The sequence below is a fragment of the Rhinoraja longicauda genome, chromosome 30 (genome assembly GCF_053455715.1).
Source record: "Rhinoraja longicauda isolate Sanriku21f chromosome 30, sRhiLon1.1, whole genome shotgun sequence".
In the NCBI taxonomy this organism is placed as follows: domain Eukaryota; kingdom Metazoa; phylum Chordata; class Chondrichthyes; order Rajiformes; family Arhynchobatidae; genus Rhinoraja; species Rhinoraja longicauda.
In genome coordinates, this window is record NC_135982.1 from 15,318,619 (window position 1) to 15,344,492 (window position 25,874).

General features: G+C 45.6%; 1 protein-coding gene across 3 annotated transcripts in view; it reads left to right on the forward strand.

Annotated features, from left to right (window-relative positions):
• epha8 (eph receptor A8) overlaps positions 1-25,874 on the forward strand; it is a 331,222-nt gene that overhangs the window by 11,840 nt on the left and 293,508 nt on the right. For all 3 annotated transcript variants that reach the window (XM_078425132.1, XM_078425133.1, XM_078425134.1), the window contains exon 2: positions 2,743-2,807. In XM_078425132.1, coding sequence (XP_078281258.1) covers positions 2,743-2,807 — 65 coding nt within the window. The remainder of the gene's footprint in view (positions 1-2,742; positions 2,808-25,874) is intronic.

The following is a 25,874-nucleotide window of genomic DNA, read 5'->3' on the forward strand; positions in this document are numbered from 1 at the left end:
ATGGCAGATCTAAGGTCACCAGGCCATGGGGAAATAGGGGCATGTGTAAATTATGTATTTGTAGTCCCAGTACATGGGCAATAAAGGGGCATTGTTAATTGGGAGTTGGGAACATCAGAAAATGGGCATTTGTAAATGTGGAAATAATTATTATAGCAAATGAGATCCCAGAGACCTGTGAGTAAGGAATTTGGGTCCTCAGGAAATGAACAATCAGAGGCAGTAAAGAACTTTGGCACCAGCAAGTGAGGAAAATCAAGGCACCAGTAAATGAGGTGCCAGTACTGGAGGAACTTGGGGTCATAAATAATTAGACACCAGAGAGATCTGGCTTACTTGAAAACGAGGAAATGGGATTAACACAAATTGGAGGCAATTGTCGAAGTACAATTTGGGGCACCAGTAAATGGTGAAACGGAACACTTGAAGTAAAAAGAGTTCTTGGAGAGCAGTATATTGGGAATTAATCGTGCCAATGTTCGGGAAATGAGCAGTGACAGTAAAATAGGAATCAGCGGCTTCAGTCAAGATAGACTTGTGGACCCAGTAGATTGGGATTTAGTGACGTCGTAAATCTGGAATTAGGAGCCAGTAATTTGAGAATCACAACAGCAGGCAGTGTAAATCAGATGGATAGACAGAACATGTAGGAGTAACTCAACAGGTCAAGTAGCATCTCTGGAGGAAGAGGATAGGTGACGTTTCGGGTTGGGACCCTTCTTCAGACTTGACAAAAAGTCCTGACCCGAAATGTCACCTATCCTTTTCCTCCAGATTACTCCAGCACTTTGTGTCTATCTTTGGTATAAACCAGCATCTGCAATTCTTTGTTTCTATAATTTAGCTGGATATTCAACAGGTGGGTTGTATGTAATCTTGATCTTTGACCGGTCCCATCAGGCCATGTGTGTATTGTCACCACTTCTGGTTTGCTGCATTTGTTAACATCATGTGGCCTGAATTTCCTGATAGGAGCTAAATTAATTCCATTTATAGAATTTAAAGAGAAAAGTGATTATTTTATATTTTTATCTTTTTCGTCACTTCATGGTATTTCCGTGGTACTGTTTACACTGCTGTTTTCATGTTTGGCCTTCAATGAGCAGTGAAATTACTTAATATTACAAGAGGCACTTCAAACTGAAGAACTGTCTCTACCCAATATGTCACCCATTCCTTCTCTCCAGAGATGCTGCTTATCCTGGTGAGTTACTCCAGTATCGTGCGTCTATCTTCAGTGTAAACCAGCATCTACAATTCCTTCCTACGCCTTCCTGTAGTCTGTCTACTACAGTATTCTTGCAGTGGCCTTATAAAACATATTGTTAGGTTGTACCATGACATCCCTGCTCTTAAATTCACTGCCCCAGCTTAAGAAGGCAGGTATCCTGTCAGCTTTCTGGGTCCCGACCTACATTTTTTTTCTTAAGTCAGCAAGACTATCGATGTGTTATCAGGTCATATTATCTTGTTACTGTTGCAGGCTGTTCATACTTGTTGCAAAAGTGACTCCACAACAAAATGTTTCATTGGCTGTTTTTGTTTTCCTTTTTGGACATCCTGAACTTGTATATGTGCAGTAGTAATGGTAGGCCTATCCTCTTCCTTTCCTACACGTTGTAATATATTCTTCCACAGCTTCTGCTGCCCATTCCTTTTCCTGTTTCCCCAACCCAAACACAACTCTTCAGGGTTCATGCTGTCTTTCTAGCAACATCAAACTAGATATTATGAGCACCCTGCGGAAAAAAAAATCCAGACACTTCCACCAAAGCCGCCTAGCAACCCATTCCGCAACCCAGGGCGGCGTGGTGGTGCAGCGGTAGAGTTGCTGCCTTGCAGCGTCAGAGACCTGGGTTCGATCCTGACTGCCGGTGCTATCTGTGCAGAGTTTGTACATTTTCCCTGTGACTGTGTGGGTTTTCTCCAGGGTCCCCGGTTTCTTCTCGCACTCCAAAGATGTGCAGGTTTGTAGGTTAATTGGCTTACGTAAATTTGTCCCTAGTATTCAATACGATAAAACGTTACTCATCCCTGGAGGAAAATTGGTCTGCCAACAGATGGTCTGACAACACCCAACAAGGTACACAAGAACTTGAAATTAAAAGTGAAAACAAAAAGAAAAAGACAAGCGACTGTTGGCTGGTTGCCGTGTGCACAGTGCCTTATGTATAGGATAGTGCTAGTGTAGGGGGCAATCGCTGGTTGGCGTGGACTCAGTGTGCCTTCAAAATCTAAACTCTTAAGCTCACTTTTCCCGAGGTATCGCCATAGGACACTTTAGTGTTAATAACTAGGTGTCTAACGATCTAACCCACTTGCAGAGCCAAACAGTTGCACTAGATCTCAGCCATTTGTCACTGGCAGTGAATATCTGTCCTCGTCTATTGGAATCCTGTCATGCTTCTGTAGTCCCAGGCTGCAGAGGGCCGGTTTATGTACATGCACACTGGAAGTAAAGCATTAATCAGGGCGATAACTTTTCTAAAAGGGACATTGTGAATTTCTAACTTTGTTCTCTTGGCAAAAAGATCATCCTGCAGTTGCACTTTGAGGCAATTTCTTTCATAGAATTCATTTCTTCTTACTGTATGCCAGTCCACAGGCTAGACTGGATCAATTCTTTACTGGTTTTAAATCCTGGCGTGCACTAATTGCTTTTGTTCAAAGATGTTTTGCATTGAGGAATCAAAAGTTTATTATGTGCAGTAAACATGACAAATATTCCTCCTTCTGTTTCAGTCAACCTGCTGGATACGGCATCATTACAGGGAGATTGGGGGTGGCTGGTGCATCCTCACAATGGGGTAAGTAAAGTTACTCTGCAAAGCCTGCTGACAATTACATACAGTCATTTTATGAGACATGTCAATAGTTCAAATGATGGAAGTTTGCGTTTACCATTTTTCCTTAAGTTTCAACTGTGAAGAAATGGTGAGACTGGGAGTTTGGTTGTTGGTGTTTTTCTGCTTATAAAAACATAATAGATGCAGCTGTAGGCCATTCGGCCCTTCAAGCCAGGACTGCCGTTCAATACGATCATGCCTGATCATCCAGAATCAGTACCCTGTTCCTACGTTCTCCCCATATCCCTTGATCCCATTAGTCCTAAGAGCTATGTCCAACTCTCTCTTGAATACATCCAATGAATTGGCCTCCATCCCCTTTATAAAGTATTTTCTTAATTTTTGTCATCACTTCAGGGTGTGAAGTATTTTGGCTGAGTAGTATTCTGTCTAATTGCATTTGATAAGTAATGAATCTCTGCATACAGGCAGTAGACAGGATACTGAGGGACTATGGACCACCAGTGTGGCTTTGAGGAGGAGACACCCCTGAGGCAAAGGTGACTTGGCAGAAGGGGCGACCTCGTGGCGGGTAGGTCTCTCTTTCCAGAATGTTTGGTGAACAGAGATATTAGTGCAACTGATGAGGAGCAATATGTCTGGAGGTTAATAATTCCAAGGCAGGAAGGGGATGCGATCACTGTGCCCCTGTCAGCTGTTGGGTCCGGAGGTCCATGGTTGAATTGGGACAACTCTACCCAGGGTGAAGGGGCAGAGGAAGTTAGGAAGCCGTCAGGCATTTACTTCTTGAAAATACAAGTAGTGAACGCACAGACCGATAATCACATCCCAGGAAGCTTGCATCTCTTCTGTACGTCACAGCTTCTATGGTCCCTGCAGTTTACCGTATATGCCTGGCCAGTTTGAGATAACCTAAACTGCATTACTGCGCACTTGTCTACATTAAGTTCCATATGCCATGGTTCTGCCTCCCTGCCCAGATGATCTATATTCCCCTGCTCCTGGACAACAACCTTCACTAACAAAAGCTCTACCATCCTCCATGTTGAGAGCAAACTTACTCGATATTCACATAACAAATAACAAAGATCCCAGCACACATCCCTGTGGTACACCATTTGGTTTCTGACTTCCTGGCAGGGAAACAACCCTCCACCACGACTCTCTGCTCCTTATCACCAAGCAAATTTTGGATCCAGTTTGCCAAAACGCCTGTCATTGCTACGCTGACTACTCCACTCTCAGAATCCTGGAGTCGCCATTTATCATAAACATTCCTGGACCAAACACTTCATTGTGGCTGGGCAATTTGGTATCCTGCAGCGAGAGAGTTTGGTCAACAATGAAGGCCTTGTCAATATCAACAAAGCGCAAGCTGGACTGCTCTCCGCTCGCTTGGTTCCAACACTGCTCGGGCTGAGCATCTTCCAGGCAAAAGCACGCTCAATAATTACCCTGAGTATTCACTCACTCTGTAACTGATGTATGGACACCCGTAAAGCACTTGGGGCACTGTGGTTCAACCGCTGCCCCTTAGTTCCAGAGGCCCAGTTTGGATCCTGACCTCGGGTGCTGCCTGTGCCTTGCATGTTCAATCTGTGACCATGGGTGATCTGGGTTCCACCCACATCCCAAAGATATGCGGGTTTGTCAATTAATTGACCTCTGTAAATTGCCCTGAGTGGATGAGAAAGTGGGATAACATAGAAGTAGAATGAGTGATCAATGGTTGGTTTGGACTTAGTTTAGTTTAGAGATACAATGTGGAAATGGGCCCTTCAGCCCACCAAATCCACGCTGACCAGTGATCACCCAGAAACTAGCACTATCTGGTCACGAGGTACAACTTACAGAAGCCAATTAACCAACAAACTTGGTGGGCTGGGAGGCCTGTTTCCATGCTGCATCTGTAAACTAAACTGAATATGCATGCATACAATAGTTCTCCTAGGCTGCTTTGATAGATCCTGAAATTTCATCTACTCTGCCTTGTGAAAGAGAAAGGAAAGTAGTTTAAAAAAAACAAACAAATCGTAATGAGGTGATTCATTTCAAGTTTGCCCCCCAAGTTGCAGGCCATCTCAGCGTGGAAGCAATTGTCCTTCGCCTTGTAGCTGGGTTAAAATCTTGCAGCAGTCCATTTAATAATACCGTGGGAATACGTAGGTGAATGTGTGGAATTCATTGCCGCAGATAGATGCAGAGGCCAAGTCGATGGGTATTTTTAAGGCGGAGATTGACAAATTCTTGATTAGTAAGGGTGTCAGCAGTTGTGGGATGAAACCAGGAGAATGGGGTTGAGATGGAAAGATGGGTCAGCCATGATTGAAATGAGGAGCAGACATGATGGGCCGAATGGTTTAATTCAGCTACTGGAACTTATGAACTTGTGATCAGCCGAATGGCCTCATTCTATTCTTATGAATCTTCGACACAAACCGCCACAGGTGAAGGGGTTACAGTAGTCATTAATCGCTGATTGAGTAGCAGTGCCCATGTCCCATGAGTGAACACAGCACAGTTCTGCTTTGAATTGTCCTCCTTATCTGTACCTCCCTGCTGATGCTGAAATTTCAGCTTCCACCTGACAAACCCGCTTATATAGCACGACTTAATCAATATCCCGAACCCTTGTGATGCAGTGAATCAAGGCAAAGACAGTCAGCTAATCAGTTCCATGTACGTCCTTAGTGCCTGTCTACCTCTTGACAGCGAGCCGTGGAGGAAGCTTAGAGCTGCTCAGAGCTGAGCAGACGGGCTTGAATCTACAACATCTTGCCTTCAGTGGCACGTGCCCAGTGGGTAACAGAAGGGGTGTTGGTCAAATGGCAGTGGTGGGAAGTTGAAGGCAATGGTTGTGAAGATCAGGAGAGCTGGTGGGAGATCAGATTGAGGCTGACATCTTTGGTGATGTCTGTGTTGCCATGGCACTTGACTCTGGAGTGCCCATTACAATGGTCTACCTCATTGATGACCCTCAGACATGTAGTGGAGAAACTGAATCTTCCTTTTCATCCACACCATCTGCCATTTACTATCTACCTCATTGGTGACCCAGCGACTATCTTTGATCAGACTTTACTGGCTTTACCTTGCACTAGACATTATTCCCTTACCATGTATCCATACACCGTCAATGGCTCTGTTGTAATCACGTATTGTCTTTCCGCTGTCTGGTTAGCACGCAACAAAAGCTTTTCACTGTACCAGTAATTTTCACTCTACCAGCAAACATGTGACAATAGACTAAACTGAACTGATAATGGCGAGCTCTCTCACCAGGTAACTAAGCCACAGACATTGATCGCTGCCAGCTCATTGTTACTGCAGGGGATTGTGTGCCTCTTCATCTGTGAGAAAGTGAGAGCACAGGTGACTGCGTGATGCCTGCCACACTTAAAGCCCTCGTGGTTAAATGTGTGCTGTAGATGAGATGTGAATATATGAGTAGCAGCCCACATATGGATGTGATAGGATTTGAGTGAGGATCAATAGAGAATGCCATAACGTTTGTGAAGGGTGTGTACAACTTTGCTGTAGCAGTGAAGTTATTAGCAAATGGGATTTGTGGACATGTCCACTTTCTCCGACCAGTTGGTTGGGTTCGGTAGTCCTGGTATTTTATGCTTGGGCACTTCTTGGTAAATCTGGATAACTTCCTGGGTTTCATGACATTTCATGGGTGACATGGAGATGAGTTCTTCTCCAAGCCATATACAGCCTGGCTTGCTAAGTTCTTCCAGCAGTTCGTTAATTGCTCAAAATTCCAGTATCTGCAATTTCTCGAGTCTCCATCTATTCTCTCACAAGCTTCCCCCTTCCACTTCCTCCCCAATTCTCCTGCCCCCATTTTCATTCAGGAGAAAATAGATTTGAAGCATAATTGGAGCAAGGAAGCATGGAATATCAGAATTAAATTCCTCTTCTCGGGCAGTTGAGCAGCAGTAAGGGTGACTTGCTTCCACTCCAGTTCCATGGGTTCTGAGGTCGGTGTGGGATGTGGGAATTGCTCGACAGGTTGGGCAGATGGGTAGCGTAGGACCCGGTGCCACCCTCCCACCACCTTTGCCAGTTAACCTACCAGCACGTCTTTGGGATCCGGGAGGAAGCCGGAGGTCCTGGGCGAAACCCATGCATTGATGAGGAGAACATGCAAACACCACACAGACTGCACCTACTGTCTGTATTGATCCAGGCCCCTGTAACACTGCCAGAGGCAGCATCGTGTGTTGTGCCCCCATGACGCAGGCCACTCAAAATGGAGTAGGAGAAACCATGATGGAACTGAGATCTTTTCATCCTGGCAAAGGTGGTGGGAGGGGGGTACTGATTGAGAATGATCAGCCATGATCACATTGAATGGCGGTGCTGGCTCAAAGGGCTGAATGGCCTCCTCCTGCACCTATTGTCTATTATCCCTCCGGTAGCAGAAATGGCCATTAGATTGACCACGTCCTGTCCCACCGATGCCACAGACCCTGCATTCCATATTGATCTCAGAACGAACAGAACTGGACTAGAAACGAGTCGGCCTCTGCTGCTGAACTGTCCAAGTAGAGAGACACAAAATGCTGGAGTACCTCAGCAGGACAGGCAACATCTCTGGAGAGAAGGGATGGGTGATGTATCGGGTCTAGACCCTTCAGACTGCAAGGCCAAGTGGAGGGCAGTCCAGCAGCAATCTGATCCCCGAAACACATGGATATGCGGAGAATGGGGGGAAGTGGCTCATATCCAAGCAGATGAGATTAGTTTATCTTGATGTCAAGTTCAGCACAAACATTGTGGGCCAAAGGGCCCATTCCTGCAAAGTACTATTCTATGTTCTAAGAGGAACCTTGGTCTACTTCTCTGTGCTTGCGTTGTCTTTGAACCTGTTTTCACCTCAACACAACTCAGAACACAGGGTGGCACAGCGATAGAATTGCTGCCTTACAGTGCCAGAGACTTGGGTTTGATCCTGACTGCAGGTGCTGTCTGTACGGAGTTTATAGGCGTAACTGTGTGGGTCGTCTCTGGTTTCCTCCCACATTCCAAAGATGTACATTTTGCTTCTGTAAATTGTCCCTAGTGTGTAGGATAGTGCTAGTGTACTGGGTGGTCACTTGGTGTTGGCTTGGTGGGCCAAAGAGCCTATTTCCACGCCGTATCTCTGAAGTAAGGTCTAAAGTAAACTCGCTATCTGTCCACACTGCTGCATAGTGTGGTAGCAGTGATGCAATCCCTAGGTCTTTTTTGTCCAGTCGCACACTCCTCCTGTGTAGGGTTGACCTACATCTGCGTGTAGTTGGTTAAAGAAAACCCTTTACTGCACCAGTTATAAACCAAAAGCTCCAGTCTTATCTACCAAAAATCCCAAAACTAAAAAGGTAAAATGTTCAGATTGGTCTGGGGTGAAGATCGAAACAGAAATTATTTGGGACTCAAGTCCGCTATGTAATTGTGCCACATATTTGACCATTCGCTGCGTTTATGCCAACACCACTTTTAGCAATGAAAATCTTTCAATCGCACTGACAAATAATAACATGTCAGTTGTCAAAACAGAAGGTGCCGGAAGCACTCAGTGGGTCAAGTAGCTGCAGTGGGGGTGCGGAGCAGGGTTGATCTTTGGTCAAGGGCTCCTCAGCAGAATTGGGAACTGAGAAAATAAATGGGGAAGCGAGAAGAGAACAGAAGAAATAAAATGTGATAAGGTGCAGACCAAAAATGATCCCTTCAGTAAGTGGAATCAAGAGGAAGGTTGTCGTCTAAATTAAAATAGGCTGGGGTGGCACAGCGATCAAGTTGCTGCCTTACAGCGCCAGAGATCTGGGTTCGATCCTGACTATGGGTGCTTGTCTGTACAGAGTTTGTATGTCCTCCCTGTGAATGCATGCACCCACACTCGTGCAGGTTTGTAGGTTAATTAGCTTCTGTAAATTATAAATTGTCCCTACTGTGTTGGATAGTGCCAGTGTGCAGGGTGATTGCTGGTTGGCACTGGCTCAGTGGGCCAAAGGGCCTGTTTCCACACTGTATCTTGACAGTTTAAAGTCTAAGATTGCAAATGCATGAAGTATAGAGAGATTTAGCAGCACAAGAGGCAGTCCAAAGGAGATTCACTTGGTTAATTTCAAGGGCGCAGTGGCACAGCTGGTAGAGCTTCTGCCTCACAGTGCGAGACCCAGGTTCAATCTTGATGTTGGGTGCAGACTGTGTGGAGTTTGCACGCTCCCTCTGTGACCATGTGGGTTTTCTCAGTGTACGCCGGTTTCCTCCCACATCTCAAAGACATGCGCGTTTGTAGGTTATTTGACCACTGTAAATTGCCCAAAGTGTGTAGGGAGTGGATGTGATTGTGGGATAACAGAACTAGTGTGAATGGGTAGGAAAATAACTGCAGATGCTGGTACAAATGAAGGTATCACAAAATGCTGGAGTAACTCAGCAGGTCAGGCAGCATCTAGGAGAGAGGGAATGGGTGACGTTTCGGGTCGAAACCCTTCTTCAGACTAATAGTCTTCACACTAACAGACTAGTGCGAATGGGTGATCGATGGTCGGCATGGACTTGGCCAACTAAAGGGCTTGTTCCCATGCTATCTCTTTCAATCAATTCCTGGGATTCCTATCAAAAGAGGCTAAAAGGTTGGGGTCTGTATTTTTTTTGAATTTGGAAGAATAAGGCGTGAACCTATTGAACCATAAGATTATGCGGAGACTTGTTAGAGCAGATTTTGAGACTTTTCGCTGGTGGGAGAGTTTTGATTGAGGGACATAGTTACAAGACAAGAGGGGGGAGGGGGGAGGCAATTATTTGAGTGTGAACATCTTGCAAAGTGTCGAATATCTAGAGTTTTCTTGCCCAGAGAGTGGTGGAGGCTAGATTGTTAGAAATATTTAAAATGGAGTTGGACAAAATGTTTGAATGATCAGGGGATTTGGGAGCTGTGTCATCTGGTACAGAGGAGGTAATGGGCCTGGTGTAGACCAAATATGCTCTTATTGAATGCTGGGGCAGGCTTGAGAGAAGCAGTGGGCATACTCCTGCTCTCGTTGTCTTAAGCCCTGTAGAGTCATAGTCATGCAGTGTGGAACACTTCGGCCCACACTGACCAACATGTCCCATCTACACTAGTCCCACTTGCCTGCCTTTGGCACATATCCCTCTAAATCTGTCCTATCTAATTGTATCTGTACCTGTCTAATTGCTTCGTAAATGTCATGATAGTCCCTGCCTCAACTACCTCCTCCAGCACCTCGTTCCCATTCACCCACCACACTCTGTGTGAAAATAATTGCTCTAAGAACCGGTTTAAAAAAAAGAGGTGAGCAAAATGAAAGAGAAAATTGCTGTGGAGAGAAGGAAAAATAAAGGACTTTTTTTTCCTCCTGAATATCTTAAACTCAGCATTGAGTCTCAGAGGTTGCAACCTTCCCAGAAGGATGATGAGGGCCTCTTCACCAAGCTCATGTTTGTCTTAGTTATAGTTGGCTAAAAGGTTTGTGGAACAAAATGGCTACAGCAACCTTCAGGATGATGTTATCATGTATCACAATGGGTGCTGCTGGTAATAGATCTGAATGGTGAGTTGAGGTGTTTCAGATCTCTCTTGTTGCAGCCTAAAGCTTAACAGACATAGTTTGGTCTGTCCGAAACCTGTTGTTCTTCTGGTTTAAGAAAATGCCAGCAAGTTAATTCTGCTGGCTAGCACATTCCAGGGTGCAGAAGTGCGTGCTGAGAGAAATACTGGTGCATTTTCTGGTTTTATTTCCAGCATCTGTAGTTTTTGTAAATAATTTCTCAGGCTCTTGAACCCGACTAATTTTCACACCAGAAGTTGAGCTTCACTTTAGCATCCTGCTAACTTCCCATGACTGCTCCCTTAACTTCTATTAATGTTTCATAGATATGAAGGGATTGTATGAACACGGATCACATGCAGGCAGAGAAGATTAGTTTAACTTGACATCATGTTAGGCATGGAAATTGTGGGGTGAAGGGCTGTTCCTGTACTGTAGTGTTCAATCTTCTATGTTCATCATGCATTCATTTAGCTTTCTCTTACTAGCATCCATGTACCAACGTAAAATGCTCCATATTAAGTGGGGAATCGATAGGTTAGTTAGTAATAATCTTTTTCGTCCCTTGGCAGGGGTGTCTAAAACAAGAGGGCTTTAGTTTAAAATGAGCGAAAGGAGTTTTAGAGAAGATCAATGGCTGCAACACCCAGCCTGAAGGGATGGTGCAGACAGGGATTCTCACAACTTTAATGAAGCATCTAGACATGCACTTGTGCCACCACAGCCTAGAATATGCTGGACCTAATGTGGGTAAATGGGATTAACATAGATGAGCACAATTGTCGGCATGGACATGTTTGGCCGAAGGACTTGTTTCATGCTCTACTACTTTACGCTTCTGGCAATTGGTGACAAATATCCTAGCAGCATGTTTCGTGTTCGTGTTCCTCTCTAGGCAGGGATGGGAAGTCTTTGCAATGATTCTCCTATATTGATGACTGATAGCTGTGTTCTGATTAATAAGTGCAAATGCTCTGTCTTTCAAAATCCCCATCAAAATCATGAGATCATTAAATTATTATTCAACTTTGTTATTCAAGTGATAAGGGTCCCAGTCTATTCACCCTGTTATAACCATCCATGTAAATGTATTGTGTATCCTCTGCTGTGTCCCTGCAGCTTCACCATTGGCATTGTATAAATTGATATCACTGAGGTTTTTGCATTACCTTTCAGTTCTCTCACTCTGAACCGCTTGTGTACGGCTTGGTTTTGTACGGCTTTATAGATTTCTGTTTTATTCTCCAAGATCTTTTTGACCCTTGACTCCAATCTGGATGTATTCTCTAATTGTTTCCTCTTGTTTCTTTCTTGTCAAAATGCAGTGTCTGTCTGCACTGAAAATCATTCATCAAAAATGTCAATTTTGTACATTTATGAATGTTTTGTAATTTGTTGTGGTACTCTTTATTGACAGTCTCACCCAGATTAATGCCATCGGTAAATTATTAATTGTTTTGTTAATTCCAGAATCTTAATTATTCATAAAAATTGTAAACGTTAATAATGACTCAATTCCCGTGTGTTTATTGAATAACCATTGGTACATGCTCTTCTAATTTCCTGATCTATATACTGACTAGTACTATGATCACTATTAAATGGTCCATAAATTACTCTTTATTATGTTTTCTGCCTTTTTTTATATCTTGTCTTTTAACCGTAATAGTTCCACGTCTATAAATTTTCAGGCTAACCTCCCCTTTCCCCCTTGCCGTCTTTATCTCTGATCCTTTTACATTTTGCCGAGCTTTTCTGAAATTTTCAGGAGTATTTTATTTCCAGCTTTGCTCAAGGAATCTACGGCTTTGGAAAGTGTATTAGATCAAATCAGTTTATTATGTTTGGTATTAGTTCAAATACCTTGTTGCAAATGCCATATGCATTCAAAGTTAATGACTATATTTTCTTCATTTTAGATATTTTTTTCCTCCTAGCTTTTGAATGACTGTTTTATCCACTGTCTGTACCTGAAGCTACATGATTTAACCCTATTCACTGTTCTCTCCATCTCGTCAGACATATAGACACACCTTTGCTCTTCCGAAATATACACCGATCAGCCAAAACATTATGACCACCTGCTTAATTATGCTGTTGGTCCTCCGTGTGCAGCAGGGTGCGATGCACTGTGTATTGTGACACATTCCTCCCGTGACCACTATTAACATTTTCTGTGACTTGTGCCACAGTAGACATTAGACAATATAGACAATAGACAATAGGTGCAGGAGGAGGCCATTCGGCCCTTCGAGCCAGCACCGCCATTCAATGTGATCATGGCTGATCATTCTCAATCAGTACCCCGTTCCTGCCTTCTCCCCATACCCCCTGACTCCGCTATCCTTAAGAGCTCTATCCAGCTCTCTCTTGAATGCATTCAGAGAATTGGCCTCCACTGCCTTCTGAGGCAGAGAATTCCACAGATTCACAACTCTCTGACTGAAAAGGTTTTCCCTCATCTCAGTTCTAAATAGCCTACCCCTTATTCTTAAACTGTGGCCCCTTGTTCTGGACTCCCCCAACATTGGGAACATGTTTCCTGCCTCTAACTTGTCCAACCCCTTAATAATCCTATACGTTTCGATAAGATCTCCTCTCATCCTTCTAAATTCCAGTGTATACAAGCTTAGTCGCTCCTGTCTTTCAACATATGATAGTCCCGCCATTCCGGGAATTAACCTAGTATTCTGTCGGTTCGGACCGGACGGGATAGCTTTTGTTGCCCTCGCGCATTGATGAGCCTTGGGTGCCCAACACCCTGTCGCTGGTTTGTGGTTTGTCCCTCCTCGGACCACTGTTGGTAGGTACTCACCACTGCTGACCGGGAGCACCCCACAAGCCTTGCCGTTTCAGAGATGCTCTGACCCAGTCGTCTGGCCATACCAATTTGGCCCTTGTCAAAGTCACTCAGGTCTTTTCTCCTGCCCATTTCTCCTGCATCCAACATATCAACTTCAAGAACTGACTGTTCACTTGCTGCCTAATATATCCCACCCCTTGACAGGTGCCATCGTAACATGATAACCGCTGTTATTCACTTCGCCTGTCAGTGGTCATAATGTTTTGGCTGATCGGTGTATATCATAACTTAAAATCATGTATAGCTAAATGAGAAAATGCAATTTGTTTCAGAAAGAGAAACATTGTTTAGAATTTATTACTTGCTAATCTCTAGAAATAATTGCTTGACTGGATTCTTAGTTGTGTATTCTTGCTGTTTATTCTGGATTACAACAGCTTCAGTTATCTTGTGACCTGTTAATCGCATCCGACTAAAATTCTGCTGGATTTCAGGTGCCTCACTTACCACTGGAAACTGATCGAGTATCTTGCATTATTTAAAGTCTTGGCCTTCCAGTTACAATTCATCTTGAAGTAACAATCTAAATTTACCTCTTTACCACTTTCAATATCATTTACCATCTTGATTAGTTCTCCGGATTCGCCTCTCGCATATTTCATTTCCAGTTTAGAACTCCAAGACATTGCTCTTTCCCAGCAGCTAATGTCAGTGTCTTTCCTCTGTTCGTGTCACCCACATTGTGTGCTTCTACATTCTCTTGCTTTCACTGCTTGCATTTCCTCTGGTTTCATGCCACATCACACAAGATGTGCTGATAGTTAATTGGCTGCTCTAAGTTCTCACTTAGTGTGGGTTAACAGCACAAAGAATCAAAGGGAAATGTTGACCATTGATTAGGAAGAATGGATTGTACAGGGAAAAGTTGCTCCATACATTGGGTGGCACGGTGGCGCAGCGGTAGAGTTGCTGCTTTACAGCGAATGCAGCGCCGGAGACTCAGGTTCGAACCTGACTACGGGTGCTGCCCTGTAAGGAGTTTGTACGTTCTCCCCGTGACCTGCGTGGGTTTTCTCCGAGATCTTCGGTTTCCTCCCACACTCCAAAGACGTACAGGTATGTAGGTTAATTGGCTGGGTAAATGTAAAAATTGTCCCTAGTGGGTGTAGGATAGTGTTAATGTACGGGGATCGCTGGGCGGCACGGACTTGGAGGGCCGAAAAGGCCTGTTTCCGGCTGTATATATATGATATGATGATATCAAGGGCAGCAAAGCACCAGAGTCCCAGGTTCGACTCTGACAACGGGTGATGTCCGTAGGGAGTTTGCACAATCTCGCTGTGACTACGCGGGTTTTCTCTGTGTGCTCCCGTTCCCTCCCATATTCCAAAGACATGCATGTTTGGAGGTTAATTGGCTTCTGTAAGTTGTCCTTGGTGTGCAGGATAGAACAAGTGTATGGGTGATCGCTGGTTGGCATGGTTTCGGTGGTTTCCACGCTGTATCTCTAAACTAAACTCTTTCAACTTTGACCCTCTCACTTTTAAGGTGAGAGTGGCAAAGTTTAAAGGAGAAATGCGAGGCAATTATTATTATTTTTTTGCACAGAGTGCCTGGAATGCACTGCCAGGGTTGGTGGTTGAGGCCGATACCATGGTGGAATTTAAGAGGCTTTTGGATAGGCGTATGGATATGGAGGGAAATAGATTATGCGCAAGTAGATAAGAGATGGTTAATAATCTGCTGTATTGGTATGAGATATTAATAGGAAAAGAGCTTGGGGAATGTTATATAAATTACAATTTGTTATCTGTGACAATACCCTTTATGATAAAAGACTGACTCCTCTGGGGATGTCTGCAAGTTTATGAAAATAAATGGAAAATATCTACCACTAACATTGTAGCGGCAGAAGAATTATTCATCGGGGGCAGTTTTATGAATTGGGTGTCAACAGTACTGATAACATCCATCAAGTAGTGACCATTGATGAGGCCAGCATTTGGTTCCAACACTAACTCTCCTGGAGAAGGAGAGGATGACCTATTGGCTTGAAGCTCACTGGAGAAAATGTAGAATCTTCTCCTCAGAATCTTACGAACAAAGAAGTATTGAACCCACGTTTAAAATTTAAAAAAATCTGCAGGCAGAAGGGAACTGCAGATGCTGGAATCCTGAGTACAACACAAACTGCTGAAGTAACTCAGCGGGTCAGGCAATATCTCTGGAGGACATGGACAGGTGACATTTCGGGTTGGAATCCTTCCTCAGACAGGAGCTCCATATCTGAAATTTAAAAACAGATCAGCAATCAGTTGGTGAGACTGGGAGAGTAGAAACAAGGATCTTCAGATGCTGGTTTACAAATACAGGTACAAAATGTTGGAGTAACTCAGTTGGTCAGGCAGCTTCTTTGGAGAAGATGGAACGGTGACGATTATGGTCAGGAGCCTTCCTCAGATGGTGAGATGTGGAGAAATGGGTGGAGAAAGAATCCGTCATTGACCTGAAACTTTACCTCTTTTTCTCTCTCTACTGAATGCCACCTGACCTGCTGAGAAGCTCCAGCACATTCTGACTTTATTTGACCCCCTTCCTGCCTTTAGACTGCGTGGAACACACACAGCACCCAAAGATTGATTTAAAAAAACAAAAAATCATAGATAAATAGTCAAAAACAAATGCAGTAGTTTAGCTTAGAGATGCAGCGCGTAAACAGGCCCTTTGGCCCACCGAGTCCGTACTGAGCAGCAATCCCCGCACATTAACACTATCCTACGCTAGGGACAATTTACACATACACTGAGCCAATTAACCTACATACTTGTATGTCTTTGGAGTGTGGGAGGAAATCGATGATTACGGAGAAAACCCAGGCGCTCAGGGAGGGAATGTACAAACACCGCACGGGCAGCACCCATAGTCGGGATCAAACCAGGGTCTCCGGTGCTACGTGCTTTAAGGCAGCAAATCTACCTCTGCCGCTACCATGCTGGCCTGCAGTGCACTGCAGTACTGGCACTGCAGAGTCTGACGAAGCCTGGTCTGCAGACCAACAGTAAGGATGAACACTCAATCAGTTACAGATAAAATGCAGCCCTTGTGCAAGCAGTAAGCCGGTGATACACTGACATTTTGTTTAGTACAAAATGCTATTTCCATACAGACGGTAACCAAACAAAATGCCACACACACAGATATTTCACAATGTCAGTAATTCAAATAACTCAACTGCATGCTGTCAGTACATTGAAACAGAGGCCCGAATGTCTCCAATACAAGCAAGTAAACTCCAAAACTCTGAGAAACAGCAGCAGACAAAAATACAAAGATAATATTGTCAGTAACAAACGCCATACACGCTGCACATTGTCTGTATCAGCTGTCACAGAGTTGTATTGGATGTAGTAGTGGATGTGCATTACTCTGGACGTGTCCTCCTGTGTGCCCTCTCTAGGTGTCCCTGTGACTGCCTTCCTGATTAGTACTGCAACTCCTCCACCTCTTTTCGCTTCCCTCGTGATCATGTCTGAAACATCAGAATATTGAGTTGCCCAGTTGTGTCCATCTCGCAACCGGGTTTCTGCAATGGCCACAACATCACAGTCTCAAGCACTGATCCAGGCTCTCTCAGCACTTCAACTCCCCCTCCCACTCCCAGTCGGACCTTTCTGTCATGGGCCTCCTCCATTGTCATAGTGAGGCCCACCGCAAATTGGAGGAACAGCATCTCATATTTCGCTTGGGCAGCTTGCACCCCAGCGGTATGAACATTGACTTCTCTAACTTTAGATAGCTCCTCTGTCCCTCTCTTTCCCCTCGCCCTTCCCAGTTCCCCCACTGTCTTCCTGTCTCCAACTACATCCTTTCTTTGTCCCGCCCGCTCCCCTGACATCAGTGTGAAGAAGGGTCTCGACCGGAAACGTCACCCATTCCTTCTCTCCTGAGGTGCTGCCTGACCCGCTGAGTTACTCCAGCATTTTGTTATACCTTCGATTTGTACCAGCATGAGCAGTTATTTTCCTACACAGGCTCTGAGTACATCTGCTTTCCACTCAATACTCCTCGCATTGAAATAAAACACACGTTGGTCATCAGCGTTACCATATTCCTTCACCTCTCCCTGTCTGTCCTTCCTTTGATTTCATAAGTCAAAGGCCGAATGTCCTAATCCTGCTCCTATCAAGTCTACTCCGCCATTCAATCATGGCTGATCTATCTCTCCCTCTCAACCCCTCTCTCCTGCCTTCTCCCCATAACCCCTGATTCCCGTACCAATCCTGAATCTATCAATCTCTGCCTTGATATCCATTGATTTGGCCTCGGTGGCAATCAATTCCATATAATAACCATATAACCATATAACAACTACAGCACGGAAACAGGCCCGTTCGGCCCTACCAGTCCACACCGACCACTCTCTCTGACCTAGTCTCATCTACCTGCTCTCAGACCATAACCCTCTAATCCCCTCTTATCCATATACCTATCCAATTTACTCTTAAATAATAAAATCGAGCCTGCCTCCACCACTTCCACCGGAAGCCCATTCCATACAGCCACAACCCTCTGAGTAAAGAAGTTACTCCTCATGTTACCCCTAAACTTTTGTCCCTCAATTCTAAAGTTATGTCCCCTTGTTGGAATCTTCCCCACTCTCAAAGGGAAAAGCCTACCCACATCAACTCTGTCCGTCCCTCTTAAAATTTTAAAAACCTCTATCAAGTCCCCCCTCAACCTTCTACACTCCAAAGAATAAAGACCCAACCTGTTCAACCTCTCTCTGTAGCTTAAGTGCTGAAACCCTGGCAACATTCTAGTAAATCTCCTCTGTACCCTCTCCATTTTGTCGACATCCTTCCTATAATTTGGCGACCAGAACTGCACACCATACTCCAGATTCGGCCTCACCAATGCCCTGTACAATTTTAACATTACATCCCAACTTCTATATTCGATGCTCTGATTTATAAAGGCAAGCATACCAAACGCCTTCTTCACCACCCTATCCACATGAGATTCCACCTTCAGGGAACAATGCACAGTTATTCCCAGATCCCTCTGTTCCACTGCATTCCTCAATTCCCTACCATTTACCCTGTACGTCCTATTTTGATTTGTCCTACCAAAATGCAGCACCTCACACTTATCAGCATTAAACTCCATCTGTCATCTTTCAGCCCACCCTTCGTCAGATTCGCCACCCTCTGACCTAAAGAAATTCCTCCTCGTCTCCTTTCTAAAGGTATGCCCTTTTATTCAGAGGCTATGACCTCGTCCTAAGCTCTCCCACTAGTGGAAAAATCCTCTATCCACGTCTTTCACTATTTGGTAATTTTCACTGTGGTCCCCCTCACTGAGGTCCCCACCATTCATGGTCAATTACAGTAAATGCTCACTGTATCAGTGACCCAAACGAGATAGCCCAGCTGTTGGTGGTTGTGCAGCAGAAAACAGAAACAGAAACCAATGCAAGACGAAACAATGGCACTGATGTCACCACAAGACTAATTGCCGTATGTAAACCTGTTCATATCATATCATATCATATCATATATCTACAGCCGGAAACAGGCCTTTTCGGCCCTCCAAGTCCGTGCCGCCCAGTGATCCCCGTACATTAACACTATCCTACACCCACTAGGGACAATTTTTACATTTACCCAGCCAATTAACCTACATACCTGTACGTCTTTGGAGTGTGGGAGGAAACCGAAGATCTCGGAGAAAACCCACGCAGGTCACGGGGAGAACGTACAAACTCCTTACAGTGCAGCACCCGTAGTCAGGATCGAACCTGTGTCTCCGGCGCTGCATTCGCTGTAAAGCAGCAACTCTACCGCTGCGTTACCGTGCCGCCCTGTTACCTTGTTAATTGCACAGTAACCAGAGAGCTTGCACTATCTTGAGCACAGACATCACTTTCTGAGTTGAAGACTAAATGCCGGGCTCACCGTCCCAGCGGCAGGAGAAAGATAGATGTCGCACTGTCGGTAATCCAATAAAATCCAGATCTCAGGAACTTAATAAAATCCTGACTTCACAATGCCAATAACAGTAAAGACACACAGCTCCTCTTGTCATTAACTCAATCAATGTGAGTAAAAGGTAAATCGTTTCAATAATAAAAGCCAAAACACACACTCCACATCTTGTCTTTAACGCAATAAAGCTGGGGCCGCCCGCTGTTGGTAACGGAGGAAGCACAAGCCTTTCACTGTCCACAGCAGGGCGGCACGGTGGCGCAGTGATAGAGTTGCTGCCTTACAGCACCAGAAACCCGGGTACAATACTGACTCCGGGTGCTGTCTGTACGGAGTTCGCACATTGCCCTTGTGACCACGTGGGCTTTCTCCGAGTGCTCCGGTTTCCTTGCACATTCCAAAGATGTACAGGTTGGTAGGCTAATTGTGGGTAAAACATAAGCTCAGTGATGCAGATAATACACAATTTGCAAAGACACAATTGCACAGCTGATAAAGCTGCTGCCCCACAGCTCCAGTGACCCAGGATCAATTTCAACCTGTGGTGCTGTCTGTGTGGAGTTTGCGTGCTCTCCGTGACACTATGAGTTTGCTGCGGGTGCACATTTCCCGCTGGTGTCCCCTAGAGGCGGGTTGTGGGATTAACTGGCCACAGTAAATCGCCCCTAGTGAGTGGGAGAATCTAGGAGGAGTTGATGGGAGTGTGAGGGCAATAAAATAGGCCAATGTAGGATTTGTGCACATGGGCGCTTGGTGGGTGGCACGGAAGGACCCATTTCCATGCTCTTTCGCTTTGCGCCTCTCTAATCCCCAAAGACACTGGAAAGCAAAACGTAATAGTCAAAGACTCGGTAAAATACAGACTGCATATGTTCAGTAATGGTGAAAGCACAGGCCATGGTTTGATGACAACTCATAAGACTAGTTACTTTATACTTCAGTGGCACAGTGACCCCAGAGACAGTGCCTCTGTTACTCACATGCAGGTATTATACTGCTACTGAAACACAACACTCAGTTGCTTGTCAATTCACTTAATTATGTTTCAATAATATTTTTGTTTGAATGTGTTAAGGAAGTTACTGGTAATGAAATGTCAATGCTAATAACTTTCTTGGGAATTCGCTGCGATCTTATTTCTTTGCATATTCATTGTGATCTTGGATCATAGCAGGACATAACCAGTTTAAATAAAAATGTTGCAGTAAGAATAGAAAATGCTGGAAACATTCAGCAGGTTAGCCTCTCTGTGTGTGTGTGTGTGTGTGTGTGTGTGTGTGTGTGTGTGTGTGTGTGTGTGTGTGTGTGTGTGTGTGTGTGGGGGGGGGGAGATACAGTTTAAGCTTCATGTTGAAGACCCTTCATCAAAGCTCAATAGGTGAAAAAGAGACCTTTGTGTTAGATTGCAGAGAAGGTGGGGAAGGAATGGCTTCCAAGTTTGCATATCATATCATATATATACAGCCGGAAACAGGCCTTTTCGGCCCTCCAAGTCCGTGCCGCCCAGCGATCCCCGTACATTAACACTATCCTACACCCACTAGGGACAATTTTTACATTTACCCAGCCAATTAACCTACATACCTGTATGTCTTTGGAGTGTGGGAGGAAACCGAAGATCTCGGAGAAAACCCACGCAGGTCACGGGGAGAACGTACAAACTCCGTACAGTGCAGCACCCGTAGTCAGGATCGAACCTGAGTCTCCGGCGCTGCATTCGCTGCGGCTTACCTGCAGTCCATTTGTCTTTGTGTTTTTGTTGTTTTTGTTGTCTTAATTGTAGTTGTGATGTGGTGTTTGTGTACTATGTGTGTATGTGGGGGGGAGGGGGGGAACTGTAACATTGTAAATATGTGTCCCTTCCGAACGGAGACCCGACCTTTGTGTTCTGGGCCGTGTCTCCGTTCCTGCTGCGGCCTACCTTCGGCCCAACTCCTGGAGCTGGCGGCCTCCAGGGCTCTGGTTCGCAGAGCCCGCGGACCAGACTCACCATCAGCGGAGCCGGCCGTTCTCGGAGGCTGCGGGAGCGGCTGCGACTCGCCTTAGGCTCGGGCCGCGTGGATGCCGACATCGGGAGCTCCGGCAGCGGCAGCGTGTTCGCCCGCCCCGGATCGCGGGGCTTGGGTCGGCCCGCCGCGGATATTTCACCGTCCGGCGCGGCCTGAAATAGGCCACGGAATTTTCTCTGCTCGGCGGGGGCTTCAATGTCGGGAGCCCCGACCGCCCCGACTTGCAGCGGGGCTTGGGTCGGCCCGTTGCGGACATTTCACCGTCCGGCGCAGCCTGGAACATGGCAACGACAACAGCCTGACCGCAGGAGAAGACGGCAGGGGAAGAGAAAAAGACATTCTGGCCTTCCATCACAGTGAGGAGGGGACTGGAGGAGACTCACTGTGATGGATGTTTCTTTTTGGGGGGTTTTGTGTTGGTTGGGGTTGTGTAATTTGCTTATTTTATTGCTCTTATTGTTGGACTGTGGGTGACGAAATTTCGTCCAAAAAACTTGTTTTTTGGATGACAAATAAAGATATCTTGAATCTTGAATCTTGAATCTTGAATCTTGAATCTTGAACTCTACCGCTGCCCTACCGTGCCGCCCACAGTATCTATCCAGTATCATGAGATCTTGGTGCTCACCATCCACCATCGATGGGTGGGTGGAGATAGAGGTTGGTGGGCATTATGCTAACATTGTTGGTTCATTGGTAACACTATGTCAACTCCTTGACCTCTGCAATGAATCCACATCTCCAGGGATGCTGCTTGACCCGTTGAGTTACTCCTGCACTTTATGACCCTTTTCACCCAAGCATGCATCAGGGCTCATTAGGCTTTGGAGATACAGTGAGGAAACAGGCCCTTCGACCCACCGAGTCTGCGCTGACTCGTGATCGCCCCGTACACGAACGCTTATCCTGCACACTAGGGAGCATTTCCATTTTTTTGCCAGAGTCAATTAACCTAAAAACCTGTACATCTTTGGAATAATGAAGGATACCTCAGTCAGATTAGGTCTTGGTAGGAATGGGGATTTTTTTTGTTGCTTGCATTGCATCCTAGAATCCCCAAATAGTTTCCTTATTCGGGAAAGTATGTGTTTGGAATTTATTGCCGCAAGGATGCCAGCAGAGAGTGTATTGATGTGTTTTAGAGGATCATGAATGCAGAAGGGTGTGCAGAGATATGGAACAGGTATTCAGTGTGGGCATGGTTCGTACAGAGAATAAACATGGGAATTGACCAACAGGGAGCAATGGGGCCTACCTCTGCTGTAGATTCCATCCTGGGGCATCTTTGTGGCTGCTCCCTGCAAATCCTCTCCTTTCATCTACCGTAACATGATATATTACATTCCAAACCTTTTCTCTTTTAACCCACCAGGCGCATCAAATTATACCAAGTACCATGTATCGTGGATAGTGTAGAGGGCATGGCATTAAGCTGAGGTAAAGTTTAAAGGAGATTTAGAAACATAGAAACATAGAAAATAGGTGCAGGAGTAGGCCTTTCGGCCCTTTGAGCCTGCACCTCCATTCAATATGATCATGGCTGATCATCCAACTCAGTATCCCGTACCTGCCTTCTCTCCATACCCCCTGATCCCTTTAGCCACAAGGGCCACATCTAACTCCCTCTTAAATATAGCCAATGAACTGGCCTCAACTGCCTTCTGTGGCAGAGAATTCCACAGATTCACCACTCTCTGTGTGAAAAAACACTTTCTCATCTCGGTCCTAAAAGACTTCCCCCTTATCCTTAAATTGTGATCCCTTGTTCTGGACTTCCCCAACATCGGGAACAATCTTCCTGCATCTAGCCTGTCCAACGCCTTAAAAATTTTGTAAGTTTCTATAAGATCCCCCCTCAATCTTCTAAATTCCAGCGAGTACAAGCGGAGCACCGCTTTTTTAAACAGAGTGTCATGAGTGCCTGGAACGCATTGCCAGGGTTGGTGGTTGAGGCAGATATGATAGTGGCATTGAAGTGGCTTTTGGACGGGCACATGGATATGGAGGGATATAGATTGTGTGCAGGTAGTTAAGAGATGGTCCTGGCATCATGTTCGGCAAGGACATTGTGGGCTGAAGGGCCTGTTCTATTGCTGTACTGTTCACATGTACTTCTGGTATGATCTCAGTGATGGAACTGTTTTCCCTGTATCTCAGTACATGTGACAAATATAATAAACAAGACAGAACTAAAGGAGACACCAGGAACAGCAGATGGGCCCCACGTCAATGTTTTAGTTTAGCTTAGAGGTACAGAGTGGAAACAGGCCCTTTGGCCCACAGAGTCCAGCAATCCCCGCGGACTAACACTATCCTACACACCAGGGACAATTTACAATTTTACCAAGCCAATAAATTTACAAACCTGTACGTTTTTAGAGTGTGGGAGGAAACCCACGCAGGTCACGGGGAGAGCGAACAAACTCCATACAGACAGCACCCGTAGTCAGGATCGAACCCGGGACACTGGCGCTGTAAGGCAGCGACTCTACCACTGTGCCACCCTTCACAGATGTTGCCTGACCCGCTGAGTTACCCCAGCACTGTGTGTTAAACTGAAATAAACGTCCACCGTACAGGTGAGAGAAAACACTGGCTTTAAAATGGGGAGATGTTTGTGGGTGTACGGGGAATAGGAGGGGGGCGGCCAAACAATGGCCATTAGCCCCTTGTACCTGTGAAACCCCTCCCTCATCACAGCAAGTACAGTTCCACTCTGCTACTGTGGGCTGGAAGGGTAGCGGAGGAAGGCTTCTTTTGGTGATGATTGAAGGCTACGATTTTTGTAAGATACAAGCAGCAGTTTTAGACTGGCCATTTTTCAAGTTGATCCAGGCTAAAAATAGGACTCTGAAAACCAGCTGAATTATGTGGCAAAATGAGTATGGTTTGAACATTGTAAATGACAGTCAAATGTAAATGAGCTGAGGCGAGACTGACTATGCAACATAGTCCACAAAAGCCTCATTCTGAATGGAAAATTTACGATATGTGTAACTACCTGTCTGTCCCTTTAATTGTTTGCTTTGTAAAGAATGAGCTGCTTTTATCTGTAAATTGATACCCTTTCTAAATCTGATTCTCTGAGTGTTGCAGTGATTGGTGGCAGGGATATCTGCAGGTTTACACACTGCAAATGACCACATAATTCTTCAGGCACAGCAGGGACACACCGCCAGGAAGATTAATCTGAACTGACGGACTGCAGGGAGGTGTGGAAACAAAGAACTTCAGATGCTGGTTAATGCATAAAAGGACACAAAATGCTGGAGTAACTCAGCAGGCCGGGCAGTATCTTTGGAGAACATGGATAGGTGATGTTTCTGGTCGAGACCCTTCTTCAGATTGATTGTAGTGGGGGGGGGGGGGGGGGGGGGGAATGGGAGAAGAAAGTTAGAAAAGCGGGGAGGCAGGACAAGGCACGGCAGGTAATAGGTCAACAAAAGAGAGGGGTAGGCAGGTGGATGAAACAAAGGCCAGAGATAAGAACAGAAGATGTGAGACAGGTTTGAAGAGTTGTGGATTGAGAGGCCAGAGGGAGGAAAGTAGCAGGAGGGGGGGGGGGGGGGTGTAGTGGGGAGAGGGAAGGTATACGTGGGAGTCCAGGTGGGGCATACGGGAGAGAAAGGAGAGGGTTTGGGAACTGGTGGGGTAGTGAATTAGAGGTTACCTTAAATTGGCGAACTCAGTGTTCATACTGTTGGATTGTAAGTTACCCAAGTGGAATATGAGGTGCCGTTCCTCCGGTTTGCATGTCGCCTCTTTCTGGCAATGGAAGAGGCCCAGGACAGAATGGTCGGAGTGGGAATGGGAAGTGGTTGTCAACCGAGAGATCCAGTGGGCCTTGGTGGACCGAGCGCAAGTGTTCAGCGAAACGGTAGTTGAGCCTACACCTGATCCTGCCGATGTACAGAAGGCCACATTGGGAACATCAGATGCAGTCGATGAGTTTGGATGAGGTTGGAGGAGGTGCATGTGACCCTCTGTCTCACCTGGAAGAACTGCTGGGGGTCCCTTGATGGGGGGGGGGGGGGGGGGGGGGGGGGAACATATGGGGACAGGTGTCACCTCTCCTGCCTTTGCAGAGGAAAATACCTGGGAAGGGAATTTTTTGGGTGGAAGGGATGGTTTGGGTGGGAAGGGATGGTTTGGGTGGTGAACCAAGGTGTTATGGAGGGAGCGGTCTCTGCAGAATACGGAAAGGGATAGTGATGGGAAGATGTGACTAGTGGTGGGATCACATTGGAGGTGCTGGAAATGTTGGAGTATGATGTGTTAGATGCAGCACTCTGATACCGACAGCACAAGGACGTAGCAGAAACCAAAGGCCTGAGTTTCATTCTGGTAAGAATTGGGAACTGAGGTGGATGCTGCAGGACTTAGTCCGCGTGAGTACTACACTGGCTGAAGTTTAACTCCAGAACCCCAGTTACATTCCCATGCAATCAGCTTTGATTGTTGAGCATTGGAGTACCGTGGTAGAGCAGAGTTTGATAGCAGGGAAGCAGACACTTCAGCCCATTGGGTCTATACTGACCAACAACCACCGACCGACGCCATTCCTATTTTATACTTCCTGAAGGGAAGTGAAGAAGAGTGTTCTGGTGATCTAAAAAGTCGGCTGTTTCTCCTTCTGCAGATGCTGCCTGACCTGCTGAGCTTTTCCAGCATTTTTTTATTTTTATTGCAGATTTCCAGCATTTGAA